Source organism: Sinocyclocheilus grahami, unplaced genomic scaffold (genome assembly GCF_001515645.1).
Source record: "Sinocyclocheilus grahami isolate Dianchi unplaced genomic scaffold, SAMN03320097.WGS_v1.1 scaffold14.1, whole genome shotgun sequence".
Classification (NCBI taxonomy): Eukaryota; Metazoa; Chordata; class Actinopteri; order Cypriniformes; family Cyprinidae; genus Sinocyclocheilus; species Sinocyclocheilus grahami.
In genome coordinates, this window is record NW_015505193.1 from 2,916,023 (window position 1) to 2,929,314 (window position 13,292).

The 13,292-nt window shown below is 37.6% G+C and overlaps 2 protein-coding genes across 3 annotated transcripts in view; one reads left to right on the top strand and one right to left on the bottom strand.

Annotated features, from left to right (window-relative positions):
• Positions 1 to 9,273, top strand: part of LOC107600803 (integrator complex subunit 4-like) — a 15,101-nt gene extending 5,828 nt beyond the window's left edge. The window contains exons 4-23 of the mRNA XM_016292774.1: positions 225 to 331; positions 490 to 693; positions 801 to 851; positions 1,461 to 1,549; positions 1,769 to 1,889; positions 2,199 to 2,270; positions 2,356 to 2,530; positions 2,627 to 2,832; positions 3,801 to 3,943; positions 4,026 to 4,141; positions 4,465 to 4,629; positions 4,679 to 4,688; positions 5,236 to 5,329; positions 5,977 to 6,057; positions 6,147 to 6,277; positions 6,360 to 6,419; positions 6,522 to 6,681; positions 6,770 to 6,913; positions 7,295 to 7,415; positions 8,984 to 9,273. Of these exons, the coding sequence (XP_016148260.1) occupies positions 225 to 331; positions 490 to 693; positions 801 to 851; positions 1,461 to 1,549; positions 1,769 to 1,889; positions 2,199 to 2,270; positions 2,356 to 2,530; positions 2,627 to 2,832; positions 3,801 to 3,943; positions 4,026 to 4,141; positions 4,465 to 4,629; positions 4,679 to 4,688; positions 5,236 to 5,329; positions 5,977 to 6,057; positions 6,147 to 6,277; positions 6,360 to 6,419; positions 6,522 to 6,681; positions 6,770 to 6,913; positions 7,295 to 7,415; positions 8,984 to 9,171 (2,438 nt within the window). The 3' untranslated portion in view covers positions 9,172 to 9,273. The remainder of the gene's footprint in view (positions 1 to 224; positions 332 to 489; positions 694 to 800; positions 852 to 1,460; positions 1,550 to 1,768; positions 1,890 to 2,198; positions 2,271 to 2,355; positions 2,531 to 2,626; positions 2,833 to 3,800; positions 3,944 to 4,025; positions 4,142 to 4,464; positions 4,630 to 4,678; positions 4,689 to 5,235; positions 5,330 to 5,976; positions 6,058 to 6,146; positions 6,278 to 6,359; positions 6,420 to 6,521; positions 6,682 to 6,769; positions 6,914 to 7,294; positions 7,416 to 8,983) is intronic.
• LOC107600309 (mth938 domain-containing protein) lies at positions 9,224 to 11,571 on the bottom strand. Of its 2 annotated transcripts, none has more exons than XM_016292186.1 (4): positions 11,455 to 11,571; positions 10,961 to 11,103; positions 10,499 to 10,594; positions 9,224 to 9,625 (listed from the first exon to the last, which is right to left on the bottom strand). In XM_016292186.1, exons 2-4 carry the CDS (start codon positions 11,090 to 11,092, stop codon positions 9,485 to 9,487), a joined length of 369 nt encoding a protein of 122 aa, XP_016147672.1. In that variant the 5' UTR covers positions 11,093 to 11,103; positions 11,455 to 11,571; the 3' UTR covers positions 9,224 to 9,484. The 2 variants fall into 2 exon arrangements, with proteins under 2 accessions (XP_016147672.1, XP_016147666.1); XM_016292180.1 differs by having other exon boundaries at positions 11,470 to 11,568.
• Between the last annotated feature and the right edge of the window lie 1,721 nt (positions 11,572 to 13,292).

Below are 13,292 nucleotides of genomic sequence, written 5' to 3' on the forward strand. Positions count from 1 at the left end.
ATATATATATATATATATATATATATATATATATATATATATATATATATATATATATATATATATATATATATATATAATTTCTGACACATATAAAATGAATGAACTAGTGAGAATCTGAACTGCTAGCCAATTAGACCAGCAGAAAAATTCCTTACTGTTAAGTCCTGAATAATGCAGAGTGTAGAAATTAGATTTTTCTAAGAATTCTGACTGTGTTTTAGAGTCTCATCAGGTTCTGGCTCAGCTTCTGGGCACTCTGCTGATCATTGGTACTCAACTCCCAGACAAGATCGCTGTCATTCAGAGACTTATAGATGTGGCTTGCAAGGTGACTAATAACTAAGATTTCTTCCATTCCTAAACACTGAAATCATACTTTTTGCCAGTAACAATTAACTGATTTCATCAGCTTTTTAACATAATTCTGAATCCGAGTTATTATTATTATTGTATAATAATTTACTTTCATGTCATATTTTTCCTCAGCATCTCTCAAGCACTTATTTCGGAGTGAGGAATAAGTGTCTGCAGCTGCTGGGCTGTCTGGGGACGGTTGATAAACCTCTCAGTAAAGAGACTGATGCAGGACCCGGAGCACAAACATCACACGTACGGGATGTACAGAGTGTGATCAGCGACTACTTCCAGGACCAGGACCCTCGCGTCCGCACCGCCGCCATCAAAGCCATGGTACATGAGCTCTGTGGAATAACGGCATGTTAAAATGCATCGAATGTGGCTTTTATTTACTTGTGTTTCTTTAAATGACTTCAGTGTGTTTTTCTTTCTCCAATCAGCTGCAGCTGCATGAAAGAGGGATGAAAATTCAACAGACTATTTATAACCAGGTCAATATCAGCTATAATAATCTTACACTACCGTTCTAAAGTTTACGGCTGGTAAGATTTTTTTGTTTTTGAAAACTGCTTACCAAGGCTGCATTTATTTGATCAGAAGTACAGCAAAAATATGAAATAGTATTAATATATAAAATAACTGTTTTCTATTGTAATATGTTGTAAAATGTAATTTATTGCTGTGATCAAAGCTGAATTTTTTACTCTAGTCTTCAGTGTCACATGATTCTTCAGAAATAATTCTAATATCCTGATTTGCTGCTCAAGAAATATTTCTTATTATTATCAATGTTATAAAAAGTTGTGCTGCTTCATATTTTTGTGGAAACCATTAAGCATTTTATTTTTGAGGATTCTTTGATGAATAGAAAGTTCAGAAGAACAGCATTTATTTGAAATAGAAATCTTTTGCAACTTTATAAATGTCTTTACTGTCACTTTTAAACAATTTAATGCATCCTTGCTGTAAGTATTAATTTAAAAATAAAAAAATCTTACCAAACTTTTGAAATGGGATTGTATGTTTTACATTTTTCATTCCTCTGAGCATGAAATTACAAAAGAAATAACTAACATATGAATGTCTGATCCCCTGGACAGGCCTGTAAGCTCTTGAGTGATGATTATGAGCAGGTTCGTTCAGCAGCGGTGCAGATGGTTTGGGTTCTGAGCCAGCTTTATCCTGAGAGGTAGAGAGTCAATCTCGTCTGTCCTTCTGAAGCATTAGTTTGTGTTTTGCTATATGAGTCCATCCAGTCTTCAAGAGTAGGTAAAGCTGACTGCAGCCATTGTGTACTTACTGCTTTCTAAGCCTGCACTGTTTTAAATGGTAATTTCAATTCGAGAAACTCAAGAATGAAGTCTTTTAACATGGATTGAACATTCATTTTGTCCTTGTGCATTAACAGTATTGTTCCCATCCCCTCCTCCAATGAGGAGATCCGACTGGTGGACGACTCCTTCGGGAAGATCTGTCACATGGTCAGTGACGGCTCATGGGTAGTCAGAGTGCAAGCTGCGAAACTGCTGGTGAGTGTTGGGTGTGTTTGTAGCACAACCACATGATTCATTTCTTATTAACTCACCACTGACTTTTCCATCCATCTGTTTCGCTCTCTCTCGCTCTCTCGCTCTCTCGCTCTCTCGCTCTCTCGCTCTCTCGCTCTCTCGCTCTCTCGCTCTCTCGCTCTCTCGCTCTCTCGCTCTCTCGCTCTCTCGCTCTCTCGCTCTCTCGCTCTCTCGCTCTCTCGCTACATGATTAATTTCTTATTAACTCACCACTGACTTTTCCATCCATCTGTTTCGCGCTCTCTCTCTCTCTCGCTCTCTCTCTCTCAGGGCTCAATGCATCAAGTCAGCCCTCATTTTCTGGAGCAGACATTAGACAAGAAGCTGATGTCAGATCTCAGGGTATTTACACACAACAAATGACAAAAAACATGCAAGAAACTCGCAGGCAAGAAATGTTTAAAATATCATTCTCAATCTATCTCAGAGGAAACGTACTGCTCATGAGCGAGCAAAAGAACTGTACGCTTCTGGAGAATTCTCATCTGGACGGCGATGGGCCGACGATGCTCCTAAAGAGAAAGTCGACACTTCGGGTGTAAATCTCATCGACTCTGGAGCCTGTGGGGCTTTTGTTCATGGCCTGGAAGATGAGATGTACGGTATGTATTTCAAAACACTACCATTATTTATCTTTGAGGACATTTTAGCACTTTGTTCCAGAGCTGGGTTATTCATTTTAATATCACTTTTCACAGAGGTGCGTATCTCTGCAGTAGAGGCGCTATGTTCCCTCGCCCAATCCTCACCCAGCTTTGCTGAGAAGTGTCTTGACTTCCTGGTGGACATGTTTAATGATGAAATCGAGGAGGTGCGGCTACAGTCTATCCACGTTTTGCGGCAGATCTCGACTCACATCACCCTCAGAGAAGACCAGCTGGACACTGTCCTCGCAGTACTGGAGGTGGGCCACTAGTGTATGTGACAAAGTCAAAACCACAGAGCACAATGTAAACATAAGTGCTCTATATGTCATTTTAAAGCATTATCTAGTGCAGAGGTGTGTAACCCAGTTCCTGGAGGGCCGGAGCCCCTTTCAACCCTAGTTAAACACATCTGATCCAACTTATCAAGTCCTTCAGGCTACATGGTATGTGTATTGGAGCAGGGTTGGAACAAAACTCTCCGGCCCTCCAGGAATTGAGTTCGACACCCCTGATCTAGTGAAATACCGATATATGAGGTAGGGCTGTATGGTTCATCAAAATATAACAAAATCGCAATATGGCTTAGTGTGATTATCAAATCACAAAAGCTGCAATTTGATCATTTTATTAATGAAACAAATATATACACTGCATGTTTCAGTGGTGAAGCGTAGCTCAGCAAACTTTGTGCTCTCTGCAGTTATCTGCATTTGAAAATGAATACATTTTTGTTATTAATTAAACCTGACAACAAGAAGAATATAAAACAATAATTAATATTAATATTAATGAATAGTAATAGTAGTATGGTCATATTAAATATAATTGCACAATTTTGGCCAAATTGTGCAGCCCTACAAACAAGCACAGCAAACCTGCATTTTTTTTTTTTAGCAGAAAAATTGCAGTTAGATAATTATTATTATTTTATTAATAATATTTGTTTTATAAAATTTTTGTTTAAGTGAAATATCACAATAGTAATATTCTTATTTTTTTAAATGTTTTATGTAGTAGTAATGATAATGATTACTATTTAGCATTATTATTATATAGTCATATTTAAATATAATCACCATTTTCTTTTTGGCTAAATTGTGCAGCCCTGCAAACAAGCACAGCAAACCTAGCGCATTTATTTTTTTAAATCACATTTTTATTAAAAGATTTGCAATTACACGTTTCCCCAAATCATTCAGACTAGTTAATTGCCCATTCATTGCAGGACTCATCGCGGGACATTCGCGAGGCATTGCATGAGCTGCTCTGCTACACTAACGTGTCCACTAAAGATTGCATCCAGCTGGCCCTCCTGGAACTCCTGAAGAACCTCACCAAGTACCCGACCGACCGCAACTCAGTCTGGAAGTGAGTTCCAGTGGCTGTTCCTGTCCGTTCTTCGCTGTCATCCAGCCCCATTCTAATTTGTTTTTGTCCTCCTTCAATCCAGATGTCTGAAGTTCCTTGGTGCTCGGCACCCAACCCTGGTGCTGCCGATTGTCCCTGAGCTGCTGAGCACACATCCGTATTTCGACACTCCAGAACCAGACATGGACGACCCTGCCTGTATCCTGATAACATGTCAATGCATTTGACTTTTAACATATGCATTTACATTTTTTACTTTTGTCAACAATAACTAAAAAGTGATGAATAATACAAAATAAGCAATTTGCTTTGAATCCTGAAGAATCCGGCAGGAAAGAATCTGATCTCAATATTCAGGCTGAAATGCATTTCCAAAAATCTGATTTCATGATTTGTTTATTTGCTGTTCAGACTGATAATATTTGAACTAAGTTGGATAACTTCTGCTGCCTGTCTGTTCAGAGCTGTAGATATTCATGTGTCTGTTGAAATGCTTGTTTTCCTGAACTGGGTTTGTTCAGACATTGCTGTTTTAGTTCTGGTCTTCAATGCAGCCAAATCCTGTCCCACCATGCCAGCACTGTTCTCAGATCACACGTTTCGGCACTACGCCTACCTGCGTGACAGCTTGTCCCACCTGGTACCACACCTCCGAGTGAGAAACCTGCCTGCGTACCTCATATCCAGTCTTTTTTTAATTTTTACTTGATTATTATACACACTATCGTTCACAAGTTTGGGGTCCGTAAGATTTTTTTATTATTATTTTTTGGAAGAAATTAATACTTTTATCAAAGATGCATTCATTAATACTGACATTAAAAAAACATTAATAATAAGGAAGCAGTTTCCACAAAATGCTTTCAACATTGATAATGATCAGAAATGTTTCTTGAGCAGTAAATCAGCATATTAGAATGATATCTGAAGATCATGTGACACTAAAGACTGGAGTAATGATGCTGAAAATCCAGCTTTGCATCACAGGAATAAATAACATTTTAAAATATATTACAATAGAATAGCTGTTTTAAATTGTAATATTTCAGTTTTTACTGTATTTTTGATTAAATTAATGTAGCCTTTGTGAGTAGGAGAGACTACTTTTAAAAATATTTAAAAAGAAATCATACTGAACTTTTGAAGGGTGGTGTATGCTATAATTTCTTTAAATATTGTTTTATCAATGTATGATTTTCATTCATTTCTTTAATTATCTACCCACTGTATATTATTTGAAGGTCTCTTAATAAGATGTTTGCTAAGATGATTTTGATTTGTGTCACATACAGAGATCTGCTGCGGTTGGGGGAGCTGCAGACGGAGTTGGCCGGATCTGCAGATTTCTGTGCCACATACCTGCACTGCCAACTGCTGCTCACCAAGGTGAATATATAATATAATACACTGCTAGTACTTCATTAGCACAACTCTAAAAACCTAGTCATTATTATTGTTACCGAATAAAATTGAATACACTACTATTCAAAATTTGGGAGTTAGTAGGACATTTATTTATTCAACAAGGATGCATTAAATTGATTAGAAGCTTCAGTAAAAACATTTATATGGTACAAAATAGTTCTGTTTCAAAATAAATGCTGTTATTTGGAACTTTCTATATTAAAGAATCCTGAAAAAATGTATCACAAAAATATGAAGCAGCACAACTGTTTTCAGCACTGATAATAATCAGAGATGTTTCTTGAGCAGCAAATCAGTATATTAGAATGATGATTTCTGAAGATCATGTGACAATGAAGACTGGAGTAATGATGCTGAAAATTCATCTTTGATCACAGCAATAAATTACATTTTAAAGTATGTTCACATAGAAAAATTACAAATTTCACAGTATTAGTTTTTACTGTATTTTTGATCAAATACTGTAAATGCAGCTTTGGTGAGCATAAGAGACTTTAAACATTGAAAAATCTTGCCGACCCCAAACCTTTGAACGCTTATGTAAACCTTCATAACCGTATCGATAAAATAAGGCATATCCATAACTTTTATATTTCTTTCGAACCCAGGCACTCCAGGAGAAGTTATGGACCATGGCTGTGCCACTTTGTCTTAAACAAAATGCCAAAGTTTCAACAGCCGCTCGACAGGTATGTCCAATCGAAATGAATTTAAACCTGAGCCGTCCCACCAAACTTTTGACTAATGATAAGTGATTATCACTGATGATGTGTGATAGATCCTGGATGAGACCTATAAGCTGGAGTTCTTGTACAGCGGTCTGGAGACGCAGCAGATCGCCACTATTCACAACGTCCGGCTGCAGGCGAAAGCGTTACAGCTCATCCTGATGGCCCGATCCAAACGCGGGTTAGCACTTACTAATAAACTTTCGAACACAATTAAATCTCAACGTTTTGAAACTGATCGTCTTTCTTCTTCCAAATGACAGGGTTGACCGGGTTCTTGGGGTTTGTGAGAAGTTCCTGCAGGATGTGGAGTCATTTCAGAGGTAAAAGCACTCAAAGAGGATGTGTAATAAATGCATCAAATCTCAACCTAAGCATTGTTCTGTGTGAAGAATCACTGAATATTCTCGTCGTTACATTCTCAGGCTCTTCATGACAGAGTTGCCCCATTTCCAGGACAGTTTTGTGGAGAAACTCCTGGAGTTGATGCCCAGGCTGACGGCCTGCAAACCTCTTGATCTGGTTAAAATCCTTCAGACCACACTGCGACAAAGCAGATTCATCCATCTCAAGCTACCCGAGCAGGTTTGTGGACTCTTACACACAAACAGCTTCGGAAAGTTGTAGCTTGTTTGTTGGAATATCTTTTTTTCTGTTTATTTTGCTTTGTCAGATCCACAGGGCGTCAGCGACTATTATTGAGCCGACGGGAGAATCAGACAACCCTTTGAAATTCACCTCTGGTCTGGTGGTGGCGTTAGACATCGATGCTACTCTTGAACATGTACAAGATCCACAGACTACAGTCAAAGTGCAGGTCAGAGGCTTTAACATAATTTCTTTTCAGATAAATCATAAAAAAAAAAAAAAAAAGGGGTTTTTAAGAACAATTTACTTAGAAAAAGGACTTTTCAACCATTTGTAGACCCGTTTCCCCATCCAATCAATTCCTAGATTTAAATCCCAACCTATGCATGCTAAGGTCATAGGTTTGATTCACACTGAATGCAAGAAATTATAAAAATTTCAAATGAATGCATTCGCTTTGGATAGAAGCATCTGCCAGTTGCATAAATGTCCGCAATCTTTCAGTGAAAATCCTGTTGTGAAAATTTTTTTTATGTTGGCTTTAAATCTGTTTAATAAAATTTGTGTGCAATTGATGCACATTATTCATGTTTTCCTCATTGTCCCACAGGTGCTGTATCCAGATGGACAGTCTCACATAATCCACCCCAAACCTGGAGATTTCAGGACCCCAGGACCTGGACGTGTGCGACTGATCACGCAGGTTTATCTCTCTCACTCTGCCTGGACAGGTACGTGTCCTTTCTAAAATGAGTCTTAGTAGACACGTGCACATCAAGACATCGGTCGTGTATTTTTGATTGAGGATTATTATCCAGTAGCTATTCTTTGTGTTTTGTCCTTGTATAAAATAATGCTGCAAACACCAAAGACAAATCCTTCTCTGCTGGCAGCGAATAGCATGAACCCTTCACAGTTCCACAGATATAAATAGAACTGCATCTAGTCCCAACAAGGCAGGAGTTATTTTATATCTGTGAGTGTCTGTGTGACCAGCAGAAAACTGAGGCTGAATAAATTTCTGCTTTGGAGAAAATCAAAATTGATTACATTTATGAACCCTTTACATATTTCTAGGGTTCTCAGAAGCGTAAGCCGTCATAGTCGAGTTTAACTTCTGTAGTGGTGAACGGAAACGACAATAAATATAATTTTTGCCTTTCCATTTGCCCCAATAGCAAAAGAAAAAAAAAATCCACAACAGTGTTTCTATGACCTTACAAAAAAGGGAAAAAATTGATTGATTACAGTGGTCAGAAAGAGAAAGATGTCCAATTTGCAGTCACTTCCTCAAGCTGTTGTTTTAGAAACACTTTCTGTAATTTAATGCCAATGTAGAAAACACAGAGTATAGTATTATGAATGTACATTAAATGTAAAAAATATATATATATATATATATAAACAACCTTTAAGATTTACGATGTTAATAACTGTGGAAATGTGGCATCAGTCTGTATAAAGGGTTCATTTTGCACAAGTCATCAGTGCATGCTATTCAAAAGAAAAAAAATAGTATTTACTTTAATTATATCAGTTTCACGGTATACTGTTTTTGCACGGAAATTCTTAGGATTACTGAAGTAAAATATTTGCAAATGACGTTTTATGCTGACTAACAAATTGCAGGAAGACATTATCATTAAAAAGGTTTTCGTACACTACACTAACAAAAGTACCTTGGAGTGCTTTTTACTATACCATAGTATTTTAATGTGTGCATTTATATACCATCTGTTACCATCCCAGTCATTTTTGTAGGAGTGCAATGGCAGCGTAAAGTAGAATGTAATCTAAAGTGCATCGTACATTTTTGTGTTCTTATTTTTTATATTGTGTTATTATATATTATTATAACCATTAAAAAAAACATTGTTACTTGAAATAAAATAAAATATTAAAAACATTTCCCATTTATATTTAGTTTAACTCAAATGACTAAAACGTCATTTTTGTAGGAGTGCAATGGCAGCGTAAAGTAGAATGTAATCTAAAGTGCATCGTACATTTTTGTGTTCTTATTTTTTATATTGTGTTATTATATATTATTATAACCATTAAAAAAAACATTGTTACTTGAAATAAAATAAAATATTAAAAACATTTCCCATTTATATTTAGTTTAACTCAAATGACTAAAACTAAAATAAAAACTATATAAACATATTTATAAAAATGACAGAAACACAAAAAAATTCAATTAAAATGAAAACAGAAAATATTAAAATCGAATTCAAAATATTAATAAAAACTATAGTAGTATCTCAACGATACTAAAATAACGGGTTTTTACTTTCAGAGGCCTGTCAGGTTGAGGTGCGGTTGCTCCTGGCCTACAGCTCCAGCAGCAGTAAACCATCTGCCTCTAAACCTGTGTGGAATGAGAGTCTGGACGGCCTGCCCACCAGCGAGAGCTGCATCGAGGGCACAATCCACCTCAGCAAACCCGTCAATGTCTTCATCATGCCCAAACCAGCTCGCCGCTGACCTGACGAACCCAAGCAGTACATGTGAAATTAACAGCCACCACAAACTCAAGTGTTTTCACAATTACGTTTTATCTGAAATAAATGTATTTTTTTTTGTTCATTTGTATCACTGGTGTGTGTGATAATGGGGTATTTTCACAGCCTACATCCAACGATTATAAAGCAAATAACATTTTCACCAAAGGAAAAAAAATCATCCAATAGCTCAGTGTAAATTATGAAGCATCTATTAAGAAAACAATGTTCATTTGAAATGTAAGGCACTTTAAACAACCCATAAAATGAATTAGCTGGTTGTGTTAATGATGTGATCAGCAGGTGGAGTGGAAGACCCCGCCGACTTTAGCTCCCTGTTCCACCAGAGCGTTATATTCTTTAACGGCCTGCTCGGTCTGAAACACCCTCACGTCGACACCCTGCTTCTTCACGTAATCTAGGGTGGACGGAGGCACCTGAAACATAAAAAAAGCAAAGTAGCTTATTTAAAATAATATTTGCTGAAAATGTACTCCTTTTCAGGCCATCCAAGATGTAGATGAGTTTGATTCTTCATCAGATTTGGAGAAATGTAGCATTACATCACTTGCTCAGCAATGGATCCTCTGCAGTGAATGGGTGCCATCAGAATGAGAGTCCAAACAGCTGATAAAAACATCACAATAATCCACACCACTCCAGTCCAGCAGTTAATGTCTTGAGAAGCCAAAAGCTGCGTGTTTGTAAGAAACAAATGCATCAAGATGTTTTAACTTTTAACTGTTGTTGAGTCCATAATCCATAATAAGGCTTCCTCCAATGGAAAAAGTAATCTCATCTGAATCAGGAGAGAAATATGTACAGATTAAACACCATTTACTAGCAAAAACAGCTCTAAACACATATGTGGGTGGATTTGAGAGGACAACAGGAGATGGACTGTTTAACTGGAGGAAGAGTTATTATGGATTATGGACTCCTATTTTAGCCAGAAGCAACAGTTTGAAGTTAAAATCATAGATGGATTTGTTTCTTACAAACTCACAGCTTTTAGCTTCACAAGATGTTAACTGATGGACTGGAGTGGTGTAGATTATTGTGATGTTCTTATCAGCTGTGTTTGGACTCTCATTCTGACGGCACCCATTCACTGCAGAGCATCCATTGCTGAGCAAGAGATGTGATGCTCAATTTCTCCACATCTGTTCCCCTGAAGAAACGAACTCATCTTGGATGGCCTTGATGGTGAGTAAATGTTCAGCAAATTTTCATTTCTGGGTGAACTATTCCTTTAAAGATTGCAATATTCAGATGATGGACAGTGCTGATCAGCAAATTCACATTGTTACCTGTAGAGCTTCACTCATCCCTCTTCCAATGACCAGCGTCTGCACTCCTTTCCTCAGGACGTCTTCCAGGTCGGCCGGCTGGACGCCTGGATAATGCTGGCAGGAGCACAGATGCACGTTAGACAGATCTCTAATAAATAACATTTAATTAAAGCAAACTGGTTCTGATATGTTTTTGGTCACTACATAGTTCCCATACTTTATTTGTGTTATTTCATAGTTTTAAAAGCTTTACTATTATTCTAAAATGTAGAAAACAGTAATAAAACAAATCAGTATTCCAGTAGACACAATGTGTTTTGCACTGACAAAACAAAAGACATAATGTACATTATATCAGGCATTTCTGTAACATCAAATGGCTCTCAAACACGTTGCAATTTTTATGACAATGTGAACTTGTAAGAGGATAATGTCATAAGTTGAGGATGATTTTACAGTGTGATCTGGTGTTAATCTTACATCTGTACCAGTTTCACGCCAGTCCCAGGCTCGGCTGCCACCCGGCCACACTTTACAGTCTTTATAGGATGTGGAGCAACCTTTGACCTTCATGTGGCCCCAGGATAAAGATGCAATTTCTGGAGAAGACATGCTCAGCTTTCCTGTAACAGAGTGGAAGACAAATCACATGCATTCATTTTATTAAGTACCATGCTATTTTTTAAAGTTCCTTGTAAATACAATAGTACATAGGTTAAAATTTCAGTACTATGGTTTTACTATCTGGCACCATCCATGCACTTTGTTGTAAGCGATGCCACTCTAATCTAATCAACCCTAACTGCTTTTTAACATGTTATTAACCTAAAATACCATTTAGAAGCACTTGTATATGAATGCACACAACAAAACATGCCTTATCCGCTTTAAACGAGCTTTTTATTCATGCAACAAATTATATTCGTAACCAAAACAACTTTATAAATCATGCACTATAAATGTATTTCCTTTATATTATATAATCTTGCCTCGGCCTGCAACTCGATCTTGCTTGTGTTGTGTTTCTCTTCGTGTGACGGCGGGACACGCCCACAAGGTACGTCACTGGCCGGCGTCAAATCAGCGTACGCTTCTCATTGGCTGGCGTTCAGTGACGTACAATAAGCTGCCACTACGTATATACACGATATATTATAAGATATTATTATTAGAATAATTGCATTTGTTTACGTCATATCATAATTACTGTTATTGGTTTTCGTGCTATTATATTGCTGACGGTAGTAAATTAATTAAAGGATATACAGAAAAAAAAAAATATATATATTATATTATTTGGTCATAATTAATAAATATCATTTTCTGTTTTATTATTATTATTAATGTCTATACTTAAATATATTACGCATTTATGTACTTATTTAACTAATAAACACAAGCACGACACTGTTTACAATATAAAAATGTCTGTGGAAACAAGTGTGACATGTTAAAGCAGCACTTTATATAATATATTATATATATATAGTTATATATCATATTATATCAAAGTATTTTTCTATTTTTTTAAATTTGCATTTAAATATTATTTATTTAACTATTCATCCCGATCACGAATAAACACAAGCACGACGCTGTTTCTATTACAGAAGAGCCAGTGGAAAAACAAACACACTGTGGCATGTTAAAGCAGCACTTTATAGTCTTCATCCTCTTTATTGTTGTGAGGATGAGGATGATGAGGATGATGATGGTGGTGGTGGCATTGTGGCGCTCCGCGCGCGTTAGCTGCCCCTCTGGATCTCGCTGAAGCGCTCTCTGGGGGGTGTCGCGGTGTATTGTGGGCAGTTTTGGGTCTAAGCAGAGCACAGCTCGTCATCTCCAGGAAAGATGGCTGCTCCGGGCTCCACAGCGGCTCTTCCTCCAGATGTCAGTCCCGGTTTTGCGGTGGTCTGCTCGTTTTTGGAGCGCTACGGGTCTGTTCTGGATCTGCCCGAGCTGTCGTTCCCTCAGCTGGAGCGGTACTTACAGGAGACCTCAGCGGGTGAGCTGTGCGAGAGCCTGGGTTTCTGTTTATCTGGACGGGCTCCTCATCTTTGCCCATCAGGGGTTTGAGCACTTAAAGTTGGGCTTGTTAGCTCCTCGTGGTCTTTGTTTGGATGGGGATCGTGTCCCCCGATGCTTCTCAGAAGGACCATAAAGTGGCCAAGTGTTTTTGAAAACAGTCATGTGTGAATTTCCCACCCTTAACCAGTGGAAAAATCACATAACCTCAGAATATGATTGCCTGTACGCACTGCTAAGGGTGTTAGCATGCTATTTGTCACAATTAACTGGAGAGACACGATAAATGGGCCTGATACATTTACATTCAGATTATAAACACCGATGGGACTGTAGTCGCACAGTGCGCATGCGCGGAACCGATGTCACACTTCCTATGCTACAATGTAACAATTGTAATTCGTTTACGCGCGGTTGTTTACGCCCCGCCCCCTTTGAATACTGTATTAACTGTGTACACGTATGCGTCGTATTACACCTTCATCACAGCCGAGCGCGAGCTCCACGACATGTTGTCATTTAGGAGGATTGCGTATGTCAGCTTCACTGCAGAATTATTGGTCTTCATGCTCTCACTGCTGACGGCGGATTGGATGAATTTGATTAGACCGTATAGTAAAGACAGGGATGCGTTTTAAAAATGCATTTATTTAAATAAAGATTTTTTTATTAAAATATCCGAAAACCACTAGAACAGTGTTTATATATTTTGCTGACTTGTGTACTACTTACATTATCCCAAATGTTTCGAAGAATATTTAAATCCAGAGAAATAAGCAATTTTAAC

What these genes read in the sequence shown, in the direction of transcription:
- LOC107600309 (XM_016292186.1), bottom strand. Translation starts at nt 11,092, where the DNA reads ATGTCTTCTCCAGAAATTGCATCTTTATCCTGGGGCCACATGAAGGTC. An exon ending in GGCGTGAAACTGGTACAGAT is followed by an intron (nt 10,595 to 10,960) that starts GTAAGATTAACA and finishes TGCTCCTGCCAG; the next exon opens with CATTATCCAGGCGTCCAGCC. An exon ending in GGATGAGTGAAGCTCTACAG is followed by an intron (nt 9,626 to 10,498) that starts GTAACAATGTGA and finishes TTTATGTTTCAG; the next exon opens with GTGCCTCCGTCCACCCTAGA.